Below are 21680 nucleotides of genomic sequence, written 5' to 3'. Positions count from 1 at the left end.
ATGCGTAAAACTCTGTAGAACCTGAGCGAGATGAAAGCTCCAAACAGAATTTTGCTGAAATTTTAAAAAGATTTAGAAGAATTATACAAAAAAAAAAGTTTTTGTATGTTCAAGATGAGGAAGGCCTCAGTTTTGGGTACATGATGGTGTTAAAAGGAAGGTATTAAAATCCTTAGAAATGTCTTATGGTAATAATCAGTAGTCGATGAATTATTTTTTATTTAAAAAATCCTCTGTGCTTCACTTTAAAATTTACAAACACGACATGCGATAAACTCCACCTCCTTCCACTTGTTTTAAGAAGCTTGTATGATACACAGGCTTGGCTTCAAACACCCACACAGAAAACAAAACTGGCTAACCTACACTTCACCTATTGTCCTCGGCATGCGACTACCCCTCCTGTTTGCTGATGTGGTATATCCCGAGAAAAGCAGTCACCTCCCCTCCCTAAGTCAGATTTGTCTCCACTCCAGGGAAATGTACTCTATCTTTTTAAATTGAGTAAAGAAACTGTAGTTAAACTTTTAAATAAAGTCTGATGCCAATCGATAAATGAGATTCTGTTTAGATTTAATTAAAGGAATTTGGGTTACAGATTTAGGCTGACATATAATAAGAATATTTCTCAGTCTCCAGGAACTCCTCTGAACCTTCCTTCTGCTTCCAATGTTTCAGTTGTTGGGGCCATGGCCTCTCAGTCAGGGTAAGAAGCGCACAACTACTCGGCTCCTTAAGTTCTTTCTGTTAAAGTGTGAGGCTGTATTTTCATCATTTTTACAGCTTTGTTGGACTTTTAGAAAAATACCTTTTGATTTTTGTAGGGTTTGTTTAATGTGTCAGAATTGCCTTGTATTCATGGAGAACAGAAAAGGTGGTCTTATTTTATGACTTATTTATTTGGCTTGTTTTTAAATAAGTTGTAGGTATTGTTGTATTGCAAGTTTGTGAGTTACAGATAGATGAGCTGATTAAGTTCGGTAGAGGTAACACTGTTCAAAACAGACTTTGACCTTTTCAGAGTGACACACTGCGTGATAGTTGTGTATATGACTTTCACACTGTCATTTACACAGTGGATATGTAAGAAATGACTTGGCTTTTTCAGCGAGCCTTATTTTACTTGTTGAAATGGTAGACATTTCCTACCTACATACTTGGCAGCATTCAGCCAGCTTTTAAAAGGGGCAGGGTGGAAGCAAGAATTGAGGGCACATCTGTGCGCAGAATTTGCCAAAGAGGCCAGGTGCCAAAAGCGTTTGGTGCTGGAGTTATAATTTTTTTTCCCCCCTTAAAAATAAAGGCAATCTAAATAAAACAATGTTAAACACCAATATCTGTTTAAAATGGACATTTTCTGCAGACATTGTAGTCATATTATCTTGTAAGTATGGGTAAAGCTGCAATAAATGGTAAATGGACTGCATTTATATAACACTTTTCCATCTGCATCAGACGCTCAAAGCGCTTTACAATTATGCCTCACATTCACCCCGATGTCAGGGTGCTGCCATACAAGGTGCTCACTGCACACCGGGAGCAATAGGGGATTAAAGACCTAATAATATTTGCAAATTGTGTACTGATTCCAGCAACTAATAAACAAATAAGCCTATTTAATATTGCTCTTTCGTTGATACTATTTATGAAGTTTTTGTACTTTTTCTTTAAAATGACAATTGGATTTAGGAGTGCAGGTGTCCGGTGTGAGAACTCATTGAGGAGTTTTAACAGTGAGTTTTTACAAAACAAATGCTTCGCGCAAATGAAGAGCACATCATGAACAGATGAACTGGAGAGTAATAATACAGTGCCCCCCAAAAGTATTGGGCCGCTTGATGTTTCATACATTGTAATTTGTTTATGCAGTTTCAAATACAAAAACTAAAATCTCTACAATTTGCTTTAAATTCTTTCAAAATCTAAAAGCCAAGATGATTGGTTGCATAAATAATGGAACACTTTAGCATAATATCTGTAAATAATCAGGTTTATTGGCAGTTTTCTTCAGACAAGTCAGGGGATGGGAACATGAACATTTCCTAGACACTGAATATGTCTTAAGGCTTTATTTACATCAAGTATGAAGCAATGCAAACAGTATGACACTCTATGGTAAATCTGTGTGGAGTAGACAATCCTCAAAAACTGAGTGGCTCTGCAAGAAGAAGAGTGAGGAAAGCCACCAAGACACCCGCATATCCCAGAACAGGTTATAGGCTTCTGTGGCTGTGATTGGAGAAATTGTGCACCGTGCATGTTTTCATTTTGTATCCCCAGTTTTACAGTTTCATGATGAAGTGGTATAGAGTAGGGTTTTCTTTTTTTCTTTCACAGGCTTGCATCTCAAATCTACCCTCTGGCAAATTGTAGCTGAACTTTCAGGTCTTCTTTTTAAGACATCGCTGTTATAACGTTACAGCAAGCGCATAATGTGTGCTAAGGCTAATGAAATTGTCATTGTTAATGTTAACATTTACAGCTATCAATGTAAGTAGCTCACTATACAAGTTAATGTTAGTGGCTAATTAGCCAATTAGCTTACAGAGGTGACTATCCCTTGTGAGCATCTGAATCGGCCACACAACGTGCTTCCTTCTCAGATGCTCGTGCATTGCCGTTGTACCTCAGTGGAAGGCAGGTTCTGCCTTGCAGATTTTGCCTTGAATGTTTTTCCTCTTTAATTTGGTTAAATGTTCTCAAACTTTTGAGCTTTGTTGCCAGCTAGCCATGATATTCTTTGAGCATAACTTTTCCGGTGACATCAAGGCTGACCCAGATTACCACTACTGCACGTGTGCATCAAGGACAGAAAGGTAGCGGACGGTACAGTGGCAGCTTTGAGAGAAAAACGAAGCTTAAAAAAAATAGATGACATTGATTTATTAAATTAGTCGCCAATGATTTTAAGTCAACTAATCGTGGCAGCCCTTTTGAGAAGCCTTTTTTACTTTCTGTCTTTTAAAAGGCATAAACAAATTAGAATTTGTGAAATATCAAACAGTCCAGTACTTTTGGAGGGCACTGTGAAGGGTACGCATGCATTTATCTCTTCTAGATTGGACTACTGCAATGTTCTACTTTCTGGTTTATCGCAGTCTAGCATTAGGGCTCTCCAATTGGTTCAAAATGCTGCAGCCAGACTTTTGACATGAAGCAGAAAGTACAACCACATTACACCCATTTTGGCATCCCTTCACTGGCTTCCTGTCCCAGTGAGATCAAATTTTAAGGTTCTGCTACTAACCTATAAAATTATTCATGGACTGGCACCTCCCTACCTAGCTGACCTAATTAAACCTTACGTACTGGCCCGGCTTTACGTTCTCAGGGTGCAGGACTACTTTGTGTCCCTAAGGTGAATAAGAAGTCTGCGGGTCACAGAGCTTTCTCTTATCATGCCTCTGTTCTGTGGCATGATCGCCCTGCCTCAATAAAACAGTCAGATTCTGTGGAGATTTTCAAGTCCAGACTTAAGACGCACTTATTTTCCCTTTCGTATGGCTAGCATACTGGTACAGTTTTGTTTTATGCCTTTTACTCTTTTAATTCATTCATTAGCAAGTGGAGCGGGCTGCGGCCTCAACTTTACCTAAATTCTGGGTCTTTTAGTGAAGTTTAGGGCTAGCGGCCGGCGATCACCTTAGTATTTCTTGTTGTTTAATGCTGGCAAATTATACAGTATTTTTTGTCTTCCTGATGCCTGATTGTTTTTTTTCTCTCTGTTTAAGGTGCAGCTCCATCCAGAGATGGGAGTTGTATTCGTGTTGACGAGCCTCCTGTCCTGTGCGCCAATAGTATTTCTTGTATAGTCGTCCGTGAATTGTTCTGTGAATTGTTCTGTAATTTATGTTTGTAGCATGGCCCAAGCAGAGGGTCACCCCTTTGAGTCTGGTCTACTTGAGGTTTCTTCCTCAGAGGGAGTTTTTCCTTACTACTGTTGCTCTGGGGTAAGGTTAGACCTTACCTGTGTGAAGCTCTTTGAGGCAACTCTGTTGTGATTTGGCGCTATATAAATGAAAATAAATTGAAATTGAAATCACTGTATATTTGGAGGTGTTTGGTCCGGAGCACTCTGGCAAGATGAAGTATTCAAGTTGCTGACTGGTAATCAGTTTTGGAAATAATTGGACCAGCCTTCAATTGAAGGTGAAACTGGCGACCAGTGGGTCACCACAGTGAGCACTGAGCAGGTGTGCAGTCCAAATGCAGTGACTGTTTTACTTGTGGCTACGAACTTAATTATGGAACTTTTGATCCTGCTGCTTAGTTTGGGAAGATCAGGGAAAATTGGGAGTATGGACCAAATTTACGTGAGGCACAAGTACAAGGGGGAGTGCAGGACCTCAGAAATTCAGCTTGCTGGAACACAGCCTAGGCCAGACTTTCATCAGAGCCTAGGCCAGACTTTCATCCAATGTGTCAGACACATTGGAATAGGTAAAATGAAGTGTTGGTTGTTTGTCGTGGGTATTTATTTGAAAACTCTGGGAGGTCATATAGAATTTATCCTGTCCATCAGTCCTCCAGTGAAAATCAGACAATAGTAGTTGTTTTTATATTACACATGAAAATATACATGAAGGAAAATAGTTCTGGTCTGACATCATAAAGGTGGCAATAACTGGATTCATTGTTTTTAAATTAGCCATTTGTCAATTACATGTATAGACAGTGTCCTTGCCTCAAGTGGAGGAGTTTAAGTATCTTGGGGTCTTGTTCACGAGTGAGGGACGGATGGAGCGTGAGATCAATAGACGGATCGGTGCAGCATCTGCAGTGACGTGGTCGCTGTGTCGGACCGTCGTGGTGAACGAGAGAGTTGAGTAGGGGGCAAACCTCTCGATTTACGGATCGATCTACGTTCCGATCCTCACCTATGGTCATGAGATTTGGCTCATGACTGAAAGAACGAGATCGCGAGTACAAGCGGCCGAGATGAGTTTCCTCCGCAGGGTGGCTGGGCGCTCCCTTAGAGATAGAGTGAGGAGCTCGGTCACTCGCGAGGAGCTCGGAGTCGAGCCGCTGCTCCTCCACGTCGAAAGGAGTCAGTTGAGGTGGCTTGGGCATCTTTTCCGGATGCCCCCTGAATGCCTTGCTGGAGAGGTGTTCCTACTGGGAGGAGGCCCCGGGGAAGACCCAGGACACGCTGGAGGGACTACATCTCTCGGCTGGCTTGGGAACGCCTTGGGATTCCCCCGGAAGAGCTGGGGGAGGTGTGTGTGGATCGGGAGGGCTGGGTGGCTTTGCTTGAGCTGCTGCCCCCGCGACCCGACTCCGGATAAAGCGGAAGAAAATGGATGGATGTATAGACAGACCTGTTAACCTCACAACAGAGGTTAACTAGTCTGGTAATTCAGGTGTTTCATGAAGAAAAACAAGGGGCATGGCCAGATATATAATACATGCCAGCAAGTGAAGCAACTAGTATGGCAGAGTGAGCTTGTTGACAGATCCCTCAGGTTTTCATTTTATTTATTATTTTATAAAAATAAGGTGGTCTGATAATTCCAGAGTGCCACAGGTATACATTGTTTTGTGGCTAAATATTAGACTACATTTATAGATCTATTTATACAGCTATATGTTACTGAGGTCTGGACAGAAAAAAATAACATTTCCTCATGTGGTAGATAAGAAAAGAAATATTAAAAAGTTACACATGGTTTCCAGTATTTAGTAAACCTGGTAACTGGATTCTATTTTTGCTTTCTAATTTGAGTCCTCTTTAAGTGCCTCGTGTACAAGGTCTGTTGCATTGTTTTTCCATTATAACAGCAATGCACAACACTCTTATAAGAATTGTAATCATAGTAAAGCACTGTACATATTTGACAACTAAAGGCAGCTTTTCAAATTGTTCAAAGGGTTCAGAAAAATAATTCATTAACTATTTACGAATGACAGTCATTTGCAGCACACGTGTGTTTTCAGAGCCCACAAGTAATTGGACAAACTAAATATAAAGATTTTGAATACAAATAATTACATTTACAGCTACTTTTCCATAGCAGGATGGATTTTCAAGTTGCTGTAAGTGGCTTAAATACAACCCTGCACTCAGGTATGAAAAATGCTTACACCAGACAGATTTACCATAGAGTTAAGTGCCCGTGTTACTGTCAGTCTAAGAAAATAAAAAGTTCACATTTGAGTTATCAAACATTTTCATTTCTTGTACTGTACATTGCTTCTACAAAGTCTAAATAAGAAGTACAAGTTAAATATGACCCATCACAGAAGTAGCACTGTGTGTATGTGGAACCTCAGGGTTCTGTTCTGGGCCCACTTTTGGTTTCCCTTTATTTAGTATCTCTCGGTATACCGGATTGATTTCCACTGTTCTGCTGATGACCTGCGGATTTATACCTGTGTCTTCAGCCTACAGTTTGGGAATCACTTCTTTGTAGCTAATCAAAAACTAACACCTCTGTCAACCTTGATGATTTAGCAAGCATACGCCGACCATATTTAAAAGGCTTGCGTATGTCTAATACGTTATGGGTAAGTTTTGTATAAGTTAAGAGCAGGTTTAATCGTGCTGATGTACATCAAGAGTACCGTATTTTCCGGACTATAAGTCGCACTTTTTTACATGTTTTGGCCGGGGGTGCGACCTATACTCCGGTGCGACTTATAAATGAAAAATATACCGGTAGGATCTCAATTAATTTACTGTAACAAAACAATTTTACGTGACAGAGTTGATCTATGTTTTAAAATGGCCACCAGAAAAGGAAATGCAATGCATCATGGACACTGTAGTATGGCGGCCGTCCTATAAGTCACGCTGGTCGCGATAACCAATCAGAGAACAGAACGTTGGACGCGTATTCCTCACCTCACCCACAGCGTGTGAAGCTGACGAATACGGTGCTTGCTGTTATTCCGGCATGGCGAACAAAACAGCTTCAACCCTTGGATATCAGTGTGAGCAGAGTGTTTAAGTTGACGCTGAGAGCTTCGTGGGAGCACCGGGTGAGCGACGGCGGAGGATTAGTGTGTGCACTTGGAAGGAGCTGGCGTCGAAGATTGTGAATAGCGTTTGAAGCAGACGAACATGGTGTTTATTCCGGGACGGCTAACAAAACAGCTTCAACCCTTGGATATCAGTGTGAGCAGAGTTGACGCTGAGAGCTGCATGGGAGCACTGAGCGATGGCGGAGGATTAGCGTCTGCACTTGGAAGGAGCTGGATCGACAACGCTGGGTGGTCATGAGCTGCGCAGGTAGGTGCTGCATGGTTCGGCTCGCAATGTGGTCCGCAAAATACAAACACATCTGTAGGTAAAATGCAGCTCATGAGAGGGCACTCAAGGCTTGTGTGACTGTTCCTGCGACTTCTGACTACCATAGAAAAATAAAAATTTCAACGTTACTGATAACTTAACAAGACAACGGAGAAGGCCCGAAAAAATGCCACCAAAAAGAAAATCATACTCTGCAGGTTGTAAGTTACGACTGGTGAAATATGCATCTGAAAACGGTAGCCGTCACAATATTATCATCTGAACTTTTCATGTTAAGTTAACATACCTGTATGTCCATGGGACTTATAGTCCAGTGCAACTTATTTATGGTTTATTTTTCTTTATAATGGATAAAGTGGCTGGTGCGACTTATACTCCGGTGCGACTTATAGTCCGGAAAATACGGTACATCAAAAAATTTTGGCCATGCACAGAAGGGTTCTGTCGCCGGTCGAAACACAAACCAAGCCAGACATAACTGTTCTGACCCAAACCACACCATGCAGTACCGACCCAAACTGCTCGGTGGAAACTGGGCTGTCAGCATACGCTGGCTAAATTGTCATGGTGTGACAGCTCCATAATGTATTTGACATATCCAGTGTATTCAGCGCATTTTTCATACGTTGGCATACGCTGGCTACGTCATCAATGTGTGACAGGGTCCTAAACTTTGTTTTGACAAAAAGAGTGCACTTACCAGCATTTAGCAGCAGATGGGAAGGATCAGGCTCTTGTTCCTGAGACTGAAAATTTTAACTTGCTTCAAAAAACAAACAAAATTGATTAAAAAAAAAAATGTAGTGTATGTTGTTGTCATAGTCGTAGTGCCCGGTTGTTTGTCAAGAAACAGATCCTTACTTTCAACAGTTTACTTGTTTAATTTGTATTTCGTGGCCCTACTCTCACTGTTGTCTCCAAATCTGTTTTTTTTTTTCCCTCACAAAGTTCCACTTTTTGAGCTACAAGCAATAATGCAGGACACAGCTTTGCATTCTCTCCACTGAAACTGTTCTTTTCTTGAAAAATGGTCCCATCTTCATTGAATATTCTCTCACTAGGTATAGAAGAGAGTGGAAGATGGACAGATATTATTGCCAGTGGTGCAAGAAGGCACAGGCAAGTTTTGTTTTCTTTCCAACATTCCAGTGACAAACCAGTCTTTTGGACAGTAGATGATCACATAATTAACGCCATTCTGCAGTATTAATGAAACAGATGATGAAATTCTTAAACTAGAACATTGCACTAATAAAGAGCAAACCTCCGCCAATATGAGTTTCCATTTCCACAAATGTTTACCTTAGAAACATTTTTCAAGGTTAAAGTCCTGTTAGAAGTGGGTTTTCATAAAGCTAAAACATAATACAAAATATAGCTCAAAGGGGCTTTTCATTGTTAAAAAGAGTCAAATATCTGCTAATGCAACAATACAGCTTAGATACAGATCAGACTTAGTCTATTCATTGAGAGTGCCAGTTTGTACCTCATTGTCACAAATGAGTGAGGCACTTTTGATTGAGATATAAGGCAAAATGTGCATCAAATGGACTTCTCAATATTAAAGAGCCTCAATCCCAAAATCCACAATCCGGGTCAAAATCCAGATCAAACTTTGTTAGCTGATAGTGAGTGTCAGTCTGCACTCCACTTTCAAATATGAGAGTGAATGAGGCACGTTTGATTAAGATATAATGTAAAATATACAGTATTTTCTGCACCATAAGGCGCACCGGAATATAATGCACGCCCTCAATTAGCGGGTACTTAACCGTTACAAAAGGTGCACCGGATTATAAGGCGTGGCCTCAATTAGCGGGTACTTAACCCTTACAAAAAGGCGCACGCTAAAACATATAGTCTACAAAAAAAAAGGGTCACGGAAGCAAAACGGTGAGTTTATTTGAACTTTTTAACAACATTGAACTACCGGTATTAAACAATATGGTACTCACATTATTTTTTTTATTATGGTTCTGTCACAAATCCATCGAAGTCCTCATCTTCTGTGTCTGAATTGAACAGCTGCGCAATTTCGCCATCAAACACGCCAGGTTCCCGCTCATCTGTCCTCTCATCATCGCTATCGTTTTTGCCTTCAGCCGAATGGTGACTGTAGAGACGCTTCTCCCGGCTGTTCTTTGTTCAATGACCCATTGCTCGAGTTGGTCTTCTAGCTGTGGCCACCTCGCTTTGTTTCCACGGAAACTCCGTTTGGTCTTTTTAACTTGGCGCAGTTCATTTTCTTGTTTCCTCTCGCAGCTGCTCTATTCCCATGAACAACAACTGATAGCCTGCAGTTTGAATTATGCCTCGTAAGCATGTCTCTTCGCTGGCACCATTTTCGGGGGTCCTTAGACAGACAAATGTTGTTTTGCTGGATACCTGTAGTATACGGTAACTACCGGAGGAGTGGCGGAGATAAGTGTACGTATCACGGACTCTTCTCTGATTGGTTTATTGCTGGCAGTGTACATACTCTACGCTGCCAGCGTATGTACTTTACGTATTACGTCCCTGTGTCAGCGGGAAATGGTCCGATATTCCGACGGTCAAAGACAACGTCGGTCGTTTTTACAGATTTTGGAAATCAGTGTGCACATAAGGCGCACCGGATTATAGGGCGCACGGCTGATTTTTGTGAAAATTTAAGGCTTTTAGGTGCGCCTTATGGTGCGGAAAATACGGTACATCAAATGGGGTTTTCAATGTTAAATGGCCACAATCTGTAATCTGGATCAAACTTTGTCAGTCAATATAAAGGATACTATCCTACATAATGCTTTTCAAATATGAAAGAAATTAGAATTTTTTGACAGTTTTTAAAATTTGTTCAGTGTTAAAGATAAGGATTTTTCCTGATTTTTCCCTTTGACATATAGCCTTGAAAATTGAATCAATTCTTGCTTTTCAGGATATGAATCTTCAGTAAAGATTTCATAACTATATATGAAAAATTGTGGGTCCATGCTGTTCACAGACAAACAGGGTGATAACATAACTACCTCCAAGTTCGTTGGTGGAGGTAATGAAAGACACAGCAATACTTTAGAATTTTGCACAAGGTTATAATTAAAACACAAAGCTCTGGCTGTGAATTCTGGCAAGCATAAAAACTAAAAATATTTCTTTCAACAGCACATGTTGAGGTGTGCGTGTGTCTCAACGAGCAGCAACGGCAGTTTCCTGTCATGCTGTTGTTGAAAACAACAGTTTACCATAAGGGTCTGTACCAGATCATGGTATTAATGAAGTATCGGTGTAAGATGTTCAGTATGCGGATCTGTGATCCCATCCCTGTTTTTTCGATATATTACAGTTGGATGTTGCGAGCAGTAAGTCTGCTGCTTTGTGCAGTAGCTCCGAGTTGAAAAAACAATTCGTATTGTCTGTCTCACGGTGATGACACAGAGAGCTAGAGCAGCACATCTGCGGCTAGTTTTACTTACATATTTATGCTTATTCTTTCAGTGTCTCTGTGCTTCCTTTGACTGTTAGTGCAGGTAAAACGAGTTGCAGCAAAAAGAAAAAAAAAAAAGCCACAAAACAACAACAACAAAAAAAACAGCCACATACCCATGGTGCGTAAATTTTTTTTTTTAAATTAATAAATCTTAATGCGTTGCTTTTTTTTTCTCTAATAGACCCACAATCTTTCATAGGATGGCACAACATAAAAGCATTGATTAAAATTTTACCTGTCAATCAGGTTGCACTTTCCACATACATACACAACTTCTCCGTTCTTCCTACTCAAATGGTTCAGACCAGGGGCTCATCCAGACAGAAAGATGACAAAACGCCCCCCACAACAGCCTTAGATTAAAGGTCCACTTTTGAAGACATTTTTTCATACTACTACTACTAGTAGTAGTAGTAGTAATAATAATAATATAATTTTGTCCACTAAATATAATGGTAAATGGCCTGCATTTATATAATGCTTTTCCATATATATCAGAAGCTTAAATCACTTTACAATGATGCCTTGCATTCACTTATTCACACAGACACACTCACACCTCAATGTGACGGTGCTGCCATGCAAGGAGCTCACTACACACCGGGAGCAACTTGGGGATTAAGGACCTTGCCCAAAGGCTCTAAGTGATTGTCCGGCCAGGCTGGGGTTTGAACTGAGGATCCTCTGGTCTGAAACCCACTGCTTAACCACTAGACAATCACCAACACCTAAAATGTATCATTTGTATTATTCTGGGCCTACGTTTTACTACAGTTCTGCACTAAGTTTAATTGATGAGCCATATAATATATTTTTACTTAATTTAACTTTTCTGCTTAACTAAAGTAGAATGTGAAGCGCATTCTCACTCTGTCTCTCTGTCTCTGTGTCTCTATATAGTCACTTTGGTTGCTTCCTTGTTTGCACTCGGGGTCGCCACAGCAAATCCGAGGTGGATCTGCATGTTGAAGTAGCACAAGTTTTACACTGGATGCCCTTGCAAATGCAACTCCACGTTACATTGAGAAATGTAACGGGTGAGGTTTGAACCGGGAACCTTCTGCACTGAAACAAAGTGCACTAACCACTTCCCCACCACCCCTGCCATGTGTATGTATGTATGTATGTGTGTATAATAAAATTTTATTTTAAAGCACTATCTAGCCATAGGCATAACTGGGTCTGTTTGGGGTTCTCGTTTTAAAATTGAAATGATTGATGATGATGAAAATGATTAAGGCACTTAGGAGTGGAATCTTAAATGTGTGATGTGTTGACAGTTTGAGATTGGGGGAAAAAAGTGAAAGTGTGCAAAAGGAAATAGTAATACAACACACATTCTAGAAATGATTCATGTGAAATAATTTGGAAATGATTTAACCACCTGCCTCATTTTGGCTTGTCAGTATATCACAAATAAAAAGTGGAATTTCCCATCGATGGGATACAGGCTTAGAAAGGGTTATTAAACTTCAGTGAAATTTAAATTATGTGCTGGTTAGGACTGAAACGATTCATTGAGTAATTTGAATAATTCCATTGCAAAAAATGTTTGAGGCAGATTCTGTGCCTCGAAGCTTTAACGTTGTAGTACATATGCCAGGCCTGTGTGTGGCACTGTAACATCCCCAGAAAAAAAACAGAAGAAGACTAGAGCATGCACAATGCATAAGCCGTGTAAGAGCTAATCAATGTAGCGCCAAAAGCTACGGCTTTCCAACACACAGAGTAAAATAAAGCCTTTTAAGAGAAACATGGTCCACACTGATCATCTGAAATAGCTTACTGTACATTTCAAGTGAAACAGTGTCTGTCTGTTTTTAGAAAACACTGTTTGGTCCGCTGGCTGCTCGCTGTGCTATGTGGGGAGTGGCTATTGCCTCACGGCCGGCTCTCTCTGCCCGCTGTGAGGGGCCCTCAGCACTCCCCTCACAGCAGGTGAGTCACCTGGGATAAAAAGAAATTCAAGCAGGGTCCTAGTCCACCAACCTTAAAAAAAAACAACAAACAAACAGAAAAAGAATATAAAAATTGTTAAATTTTACAAGTTGGGGCAGGGGGAACAAAGACAAAAAAACAGAAAGCCACATCCCCATCACCTTTTCAGCAAAATGTCAAGACTTTGGCCGAATAGACATTTTGACACGGCTTTGCGTCCCTGGCCGCCTGGTGACTAGAATCGGCCCACGTCGTGTACTTTAAGTCAAGTATTTGTCGACAGGCTGCAGAGCGGCTTTATCAGTGTGGCTTTTGTGGAAAACCTGCACTCCGGAGACCAGTTTTTCACAGGTAGTGCTCACATTCACGTGCAGCCTGACTGACTGAGGATTGCACCGACTGCCTGCCCTTACACTCTGGTGTCAGGGGAGTACTGAGATCCTGACACCAGGAAAGATCCAAAACTTGTAAAGATTTGAAAAAATAGAGAATTACCCAGGAAAACGGAAAGGAATACACTAAATTTGACAATCTGTGTGATGGTGCAGCGACATTGTACCATTGCTTAGGGAGAGCCCTGGACTATTGATGTTGTTTAAAAACACAAAAGTACTTCTCATCTAATTACTCGATTAATCGCCAGAATAATTGATAGAATACTCGATTACTAAAATAATCAATAGCTGCAGCCCTAGTGCTGGTGAATTCCACAGTACAAGTCCATTTTCATTGCTTCATTTCAGCTCTGTTGTGTTGGTGTACAACAGCAAGACTGTAAAAATTGCTTTCTGCCGCAGTTTGTCAGAGTAGGAGTTTTAAGGGCCCACTCAAGCTTCACACAGTTACTGAATTAAGGAGCATCAGAATTCAAAAAGCAGTTAAATTGACTAATAAAACAAATCATTTGAAAAATCAAAGAAATGATCATAATCAATTACAAAGGCAATCATTCATTGCAGTCTTAGTAGAGAGTTGGAGAAAAGGATGTAGGGAGGGTGGAGAAGAGTGACAGTCATTTTAAGATGGGATATCGGCAAGAAAATTTTTAAGACCATAGTAAACCCAGGTATGTTGTATAGCTGAGAGATTATGACCCTAACAAAAAAAGGAGGGAACGCTGGTGTTGGAGGAGCTGAAGATGTCGATTTTTTTTTTTTACTTGGGAGAGATGTGAATGGACAGAATTTACAATGAGCATTTCTGAGGAACACAACAGGTAGAACTGCTTGAAGGGGAGACTGAGATGTTTGGAGTGAAGGATGAAGATAAAACTGGGAGAAGGATGCTGAGGATGGAGCGACCAGGCAGAAGGATAAGAAAGAGAGGGATTTATTGCTCCCTTGTCTTTAACACGCTGGTGCTTGTTTACTGCATGTATTATAAGTACTTGCTCTCATTGTAGTGATTCTTAGATTCATTTTGACTGGCTCTCACCTTGTGTTTAGTCCCTGTTTAGTAATGACTCATGAACACTGGACTGTTTGATATCTTTGGGCTATTTAGATGTTATAAGGCAGTATGTTAATTTGCCTTTGTGCAAATACTAAGCAGGCCTCTAATTTGGGTAGAACAACAGATTTACATTGGCCATCTTTACAAGGAGATTATTTGTAGTATATACATATATATATTTGATGCAGGTGTTAGTTTTGGGGATGGAAATTTACAGGGTGATTCCATAATTTATTCCTCAGAATTGAGTGAGTCCATATTTTTTTTCCTCTGCTTGGTCTAAAAAAAGTAACCGTTACTGACTGCCACAATCTTTTTTTCTTTATTTCTTACAGTGTTTCTTAAAGCCAGAAAGTTGCCATTTGAAATGACTTTAGTTTTGTGTCATGTCTGTGATCTGCTTTTTTTCTACAAAATTAAACAGAATGAACATCCTCCGAGACCGGTGATTCCATAATTTTTGCCAGAGGTTGTAAAAACTAAGAAACCAAAGACAAGTCAGGATAGAGGGAAAGATGAATGCAGCAATGTATAGAGACATCCTGGATGAAAACCTGCTCCAGAGCACTCATGACCTCAGAGTGTAGCGATGAGTCATCTTTCAGCAGATCAATGACCCACAGCACACAGCCAAGATATCAAAGGAGTGGCTTCAGGACAACTCTGTGAATGTCCTTGAGTGGCCCAGCCAGAGCCCAGACCTGAATCCGATTGAACATCTTTAGAGAGATCTCAGAATGTCTGTGCACCGACGCTCCCCATCCAACCTGATGGAGCTTGAGAGGTGCTGCAAAGAGGAACAGGCAAAACTGCCCAAAGATAGGTGCATCAAGCTTGTGGCATCATATTCAAGAAGACTTGAGGCCGTAATTGCTGCCAAAGGTGCATCAACAAAGTATGGAGCAAATTGTGTGAATACTTATGTACATGTGATTTCTTAGCTTAATTTCAAAATTTTGTTCGTATCGTCATTGTGGGGTGTTTTGAGTAGAATTTTGAGAAGAAAAATGAATTTACTCCATTTTAGAATAAGGCTGTAAAATAACAAAATGTAGAAAAAATGTGAAGTCTTGAGAATACCACTCTGGACACTTTCACAGTGGCAACTGTGTCATGACTTAATAAGTTTGCCTTTATTTTGTAAAGCCATGGCACAGCTGAGTCAGACAACATGTAAAATTTCAGCAGGGCAACATGCGCAGCTAGTGTTTACGTGGAATTTGTTTCATAATTTTTTCTCATATACAGTAGTACATTTCAGCCTCATGCTGGTTTCACTTTGTTGATATACAAGAGACTGTAAACTGGATTTTCCATTATTTCTGTGAGTGTCATCCACACACTGCAACAGTACGTCATCATTTCAGTTTGCCTCAACAATAACAAAAATCCAATACATTATTTACCTCTGAAGGTGAAAGATGAACAGCAACACATGACCTACTTCAATACAGAGGCAATTTTTTCAAAAACCCATTAGAGCAATTTATATGGTAATAGAGAGATTCAAAATGTAAAGTCAAAAAAGGTTCCTTTTTTTAAGGCATCAATCGGAGCCACGGCCTCCTGCTTGAACACATTTAGCAAAACATTAAAACACTGTTAATTAATGTCCATTTTGGTAGTCCAGGACAATCTAAATCTGCTACTGCAGACAACAGTGATTATACCATGATGGCCCCTGTCAACGTGTGAATGCACCACAAGTGTTTGTTTTGGCTGCAATCGAACACTGGAAGATACTGTTGTGTGTTTGAATGCCATTTGGAGGTCCAGGACAAAATACAGGTGAGCCCCATTAACTCGCGTGAGTGGGGGTCCACAAAATCGGGCCGTGACTTATCTGAAACCACGAGTTAATTAAGTTGACTGGCATGTCTGAGTCTGACTGTCTGAGTCTGACTCTACACTCAAAGCAATCAAAGGGAATAATGTGATTGTCAACCATCACATGACTAAGTAAAACCTCTTAAATCATTCTAAAGGCAGTGTTAAGCAGAAACGAGGCCGTTTTAAGCAGAAAGAGGCGATAATTGGTGCATGGCTGCTGACACTCTGAAATGACGCATGCGCAGTGAAGGCAGGGGGGACCGATTTTTAGGGGGGGTCATTCGGTCTGCAACACCCTACAGTAAGGACCTAAAGAGTCACATCCAAAAACTTCAAATTGTCAGTAATCTCCTGCACAGAATCGTCCACCTTCATCGCTGACCTGCAGCAGCCGGAGGAGGAAGAAATCATTGGCCATAATTGTTTGCATTGATGATCCCTCCCAAAAACTGTCAAATCAAAATTGACTTTTCTAGGTAGTCTAAATTTTTGGTGGTCAACAACTTGACCGCTCACTTGTAAAAGGTTATCCTTCATACTAGTTTATGGACTTGCATAACTTGATTTCTCATACAGTGTATTTGTCCCTTAACATTTGACCAAATGTGTAAATAACAGTCTTAACCTGTACATTTGTCATGGTTTACTCCTGAAATATGGCCTCTTTATCATTTTAAGTTTCCTCTGCATGGAATAATGCTCTCTGCTCTGTACTGTATTTTTCCACATTACATTTTTTTTTGTCCTCTGTGTTTTAGCAACATGAACTGTGAGGACCGGAATGTGCTCCGAATGAAAGAAAGAGAAAGGCGAAACCAAGAAATACAGCAGGGGGGAGAGGCATTCCCAGCAAATTCACCTCTTTTTCCTGAACCCTACAAAGTTGTAAGTTTGGTTTTCTTTTTCAGTTTCATTCTTCACTCAGCTTTTGTAACATTGCAGTTAGACAAAGCTTTGTTCATGTGATATAGTTTTGTCTTTGCGCTTTGAAATGCTTTTTTGGTGCCAGTTTTCTGCACACACACACAATGTAATATTTGACGCAATACCCATTTTGCTGCTTTATAGGTAAAACTCAGCTGTTTTTGCAAGGTTGACTTTTTCAGTTTTATTTCACATGAGTAGCTTTTGGAAAAATTCTTCAGATAATCTAGGTTAGTGTTTTTTGTCCCTGTACAGTTACAGGTAAACAGTGAACCGGTGTGAATATAGCTACTGTTTACAGTTTGTGTGATCAAAGTTCAATATCCATGCTTCACTTATGCAGAACTCGTTTTATGAAACATGTCTCAACATGGCCTCCTGCCTCGCCTTTGTTGAAATGCCAGTAAAATTCCAAATTGCATTTGGCTGATTTGTGCACAGTTACCGCAAATTTAGATATTAATTATGTAACACTGGCGTTTTCTAAGGAAAGTAGTGAGTCAAGGTGAATAAGATACCTACTTGGCATTGGTAATTGTATAGTATGTGGTGAAAGCAGCAGGGATGACATATTATGAATAAGCACTTTGTATATTGTCTAAATCTGCCTTGCCAGTCACGGGGTTATGAAATATCAGTTCATCACTCCATCACAGGTTAAAAAATTTAAAAGACCCTTCTCCTTCTAAGTGGCCCAGCATCACCACTCTGTTCTAATTAAGTCATAATGCCAAATGTGTTTGAGGTCCGGGCTCTTAGCTTTCATCCAAGTGTTTTAACAGAAATGTGGCATTAATCATTTAGGAGTTACAGCCATTTACAGCAATATAGACAGTTTATTTAGCCAAAGATGCCTGTAACTTTGATGGCTTTCCTCACTAGTCTTGTCATTGCTCAATTTGAAGGTTGTGTGATCTGTAAAACATTGATCCACAGTTTCCAGACTGAACAATTGATTAATGGGCTGATTTATTTTCTCGATTAATCAATTATGAAAATAATCATTTGTTGCAACCCTGATTTCAGCTGCATTGTGGTTGTGTACAGACATAACATTACAAAAAATACTGACAGTCTAAGTACTAATGGACCTTATTAGTCACAACAAGAAACCTGAGCAGAACCAAAGGTACGTATTTAATATACAAGCCATGATTATCTCAAAACAAGGGATCAGCCGGAGGGACTTCATTTTACCAGTATGTGTGAACTTTTCAGCCATTAGCAGTGGCTTCAGATTGAGCTGTGTTAATGTGGACATGACCTCAGGTAAGATGTACTGCTTGCACTGTTGGGAAACATCAGCTACAACGCCGAACATTTGACATGCTTGACTGAGCATTTTCAGTGTGCAGGCTTGATGGATGCCAGCAACTTGAAAAGACTAATGCTGTGTTTACACATAACGACAAGTTATGAATGCCACGAAGTACACATTCTTGGCCGCTGATCACGAATGTGATTATTCAGGGCAGCGGCGTCAGGTGACCTCAGGAACTGCTGCAACCTGTTAACCACACGTTACGATTAATGGCACGTGTTGCTGGAGAATTATCAGGAACCATTACGCACGGTCAAGAATAGTGTTCCGTATTGTTGCGCGCTATTGTGCGTAACAGTGCATCGTTAAGTTCTGTCACGTTGTGAACGAGATGAATTGTCTCCACACACACACCCATATTCATCCAACCGAATTCAGATCGCTCCAGTTTTTCAGAAGAACTTTGACTGCATGCGTAGTTGGGCTCTGTGCCATGGAGTGGCGCAGCGAGGAGGAGGACAGAGCCAGATGTGTGGCTTCATGCGGCTCTCGTCTCACGCATTTTCCCAAACATCAGGCACATGCAGCAGGTGGAACACCTGCAGGAGCGCGCTGAAGAGCACTGAAATTAGTCTTTTAACCAACTTGGTGTCAGCAATCAAACTGAATGGGGTGCAGCAGGGTTTAATTGTGCGCTCGCTTCTTCCTCCGCCGGACTGGAGGAGGTGCAGAGATGTCTGGCTGCACGTGAGTCTCGCTCCTGTGGTTCCTCTGGCTCAGACTCGTTCTCCCGCTCATCGATTACAACAGCAGGTGGAACACCTGCAGGAGCATCCTGAGGAGCTTCAGCAGGAACTGTGGAACGACACTTGGAGCCGAGTTTAATTGTGCGCACGTGACAGAAAACTGATTCGTCGTGGCGCGCAGTGAATTGTGACGCCGCGTTACAAGTCGTCTCAAAACTTGACAGTTTCCGTGTCACTTCGTAATAACGCGTGACAGTTTGGGCTCCAAGAACCATCACAGGAACCACTACAACGTTGTCACCTTGTATTAAGGATCACTACTCATCAAGACAGATCAATACGCTCAGTTGCGACCTCCACGACGTGAGACGAAATGAGGGTGCTGTGTGACATTCGTGGAAGATTTTTTGACAGGCAAAAACATGCTCCACGAATATCAAGAATATCACGCACCAGCACGCACTATTAAGAAACCTATTCAGATGCGTTAAGTCACATTAAGAATGTCAGGAATGTGTCACAAATGACAGAAAAATGACATTCGTAACGCGTCTTGGTTATGTGTAAACGCACCTTAAGTGGATGCTCACATGCCACCACTGGTCTGCTCGGGTAGTTGCCAATCAGAACCTAAAGTGATTCTGTCATGTTGCAGATGCAGAACTAGTGATTTTGGCAAATTGTCATGTCCAAAAGCAGTGATGCTGAAAATTCAACTTTCTCTATTAGATTTTAGGTAATCCTGATCACTTGGATGAGTTGAGGTCCTTGTCATAATACTGACTAAACCTGCTTCATAATTTCCGTTGATTATTTGGAAAACCCTGAATATACTGTTCCAGATATTTGATTATTAAATGAATGTTTAGGTGCCAATGCCCAAATTTTGAGCTCCTATAACGCAAGTCTGAGCATAATGACACTGCTCTTCCTTTGAATAGCATCTGTGCAACTGTTGAAAGCACACAAATGACACTCTGGTCTCTCTTACTCATAAACGGATGTAGGCCAGTCACTGTAATTTTAAAGAGGATTTGAGTCATCTGTACTTGGCTAACCTTTACCACTAACTAGATTTAAGCATAGGTAAGTGGCTCCCCTTCTGATCTAGACTGAACCATCAAAGTGGCAGTGAGGAATGTGTCCTGACAAGTTGGAAATAGAAAGGTGTCAGTGTGGACGTATGAGCACTGGCCTGTGTGTTTTGATTCTCAATGTGAAAGGTAAAAAGGTAAGTCCCTTCAGCTGCTCCCTTGTTTTTGGGGTCACCATAGCAGATCCAAGGTGGAGCTGGATGTTGATTTGGCACAGGTTTTACACCGGATTTTCTTTCTGACGCAACTCCACATTACACGGAGAAATGGGTAGGAATGGGGTTTGAACCTGGAATTTTCCACACTGAAACCAAGTGTACTAACCACTTGCTCACCACCCCACCTAACAATGTGAAAGGTAAACACATGAAAAAGCTCTGACTTTAACACGAGAGACAGAGAACGTGACAGCAAATGATCCCTTATTGTGGTTTTAGTTTTTCTTTTTTTGGATTTTTTTTGTTTGGCATTTTGTGAAACAAAAGCAAGGAAAAAGTCAACTGTTAACGTCACTGGCTTTTCTACGGCATGTGTGTCCTGCTCATGAGTCTTAAGGGTTGGATGGCCTGTGCTGTGCTTCACTAAGTAGACTGTGTGTGCGTGTGCATGCTGTGGTAAAGGCCATTTGTGCGCACAGCTGCAGGCTTCCAGATGTAGAACAGCAGTAACTTTTTTTTTTTTTGTCTAAACTAATGCACTGTTCATGCATTTCCACCTCAGCTACACAGAACAAATGTAAACGTGTCTGCTAAGAGTTAAAGTATAACTGAGACATTGGAAATTTCAGGTATGCATAACAAATTAGGCATATACATATAAACATATCAGGTTGTTGTGAGATATTACTTTATTTTCATGTAACCAGGCACATTAGGCAATCTCAAGGTTGAAATCATGGTCTCAGTAATTTATTGTCCGGTTATAAACTTATAAACATGCAGTTATGTTGCTTACTACAACACCATTATGTTTGGTGGGAGGGTACTATCTTGGGACCCCTGCCCCCCCCCCCCCCCCCAAAAAAGTTATGAACAAGATGGTACTGATTTAAAAAAAAAAAAAAAAAAATCTCCAACTTATTGCCTTAGAGACTATTTAAAATGCATACATGCACACCAGGTTATGTTAGCTGGTGTTTGTTGCTTGGGCGGTGTGATATGCAGACATTAAAGTCACCACTGGTATGGCATCATGATGTGGATTATGCAACACTGACACCACCGTATGGTTTATCCATTAACATGAAGTGTGTACTGTAGCCATGCCCCGTGTCTTCTGGTACACAATGAGAGCTGGTGTTCCATCCCTTTTTCAGCAGAATAAGTTACACTGGATAAGATTAGGTTGTGAGGGAACTTTAAAGGTGTAAGGCCATTAAGCTTTTTAAGATTTAAGGCATAAAAGAATTTTCTTTGGCACCACTATGATTTAGTTTTAGTCTTCAAATAGCAAATTCTTAATAGTACATTGCCATTATGATCAAAATTTGCATTGTCTAGATAAAATTAATAAAAAGTTCCCCTGGAGGGTAATGGGCCTTTCACACTGAACACGTCAGAAGTGTCAAATGCGCCAAAAATCGGTCTTAAAAGCATTATTTTCAGTGAGACGCGTTGCTTTTTAGATGCGTCAGAAGCATCGCATCAAAAGCCAAGCTAAACTGACGCTTCTGACAGGAGCGCGCATTGCCGCTTGTCAGCAGGCTGACGCCATCAAAGTTCAA

At 40.7% G+C, this 21680-nt stretch overlaps 1 protein-coding gene across 5 annotated transcripts in view; it reads left to right on the top strand.

Annotated features, from left to right (window-relative positions):
- aff4 (AF4/FMR2 family, member 4) overlaps positions 1–21680 on the top strand; it is a 97523-nt gene that overhangs the window by 44653 nt on the left and 31190 nt on the right. For 2 of the 5 annotated variants that reach the window (XM_034178032.1, XM_034178033.1), the window contains exon 2: positions 16691–16817. In XM_034178032.1, coding sequence (XP_034033923.1) covers positions 16695–16817 — 123 coding nt within the window. In that variant the 5' untranslated portion in view covers positions 16691–16694. Of the gene's footprint in view, positions 1–470; positions 707–8310; positions 8369–16690; positions 16818–21680 lie in introns of those variants that run through there. The other 3 variants (XM_034178029.1, XM_034178031.1, XM_034178030.1) reach the window with 3 other exon arrangements.

This window comes from Thalassophryne amazonica, chromosome 9 (assembly GCF_902500255.1).
Source record: "Thalassophryne amazonica chromosome 9, fThaAma1.1, whole genome shotgun sequence".
NCBI lineage: Eukaryota > Metazoa > Chordata > Actinopteri > Batrachoidiformes > Batrachoididae > Thalassophryne > Thalassophryne amazonica.
This window is presented reverse-complemented; position numbering and strand designations above follow the sequence as displayed.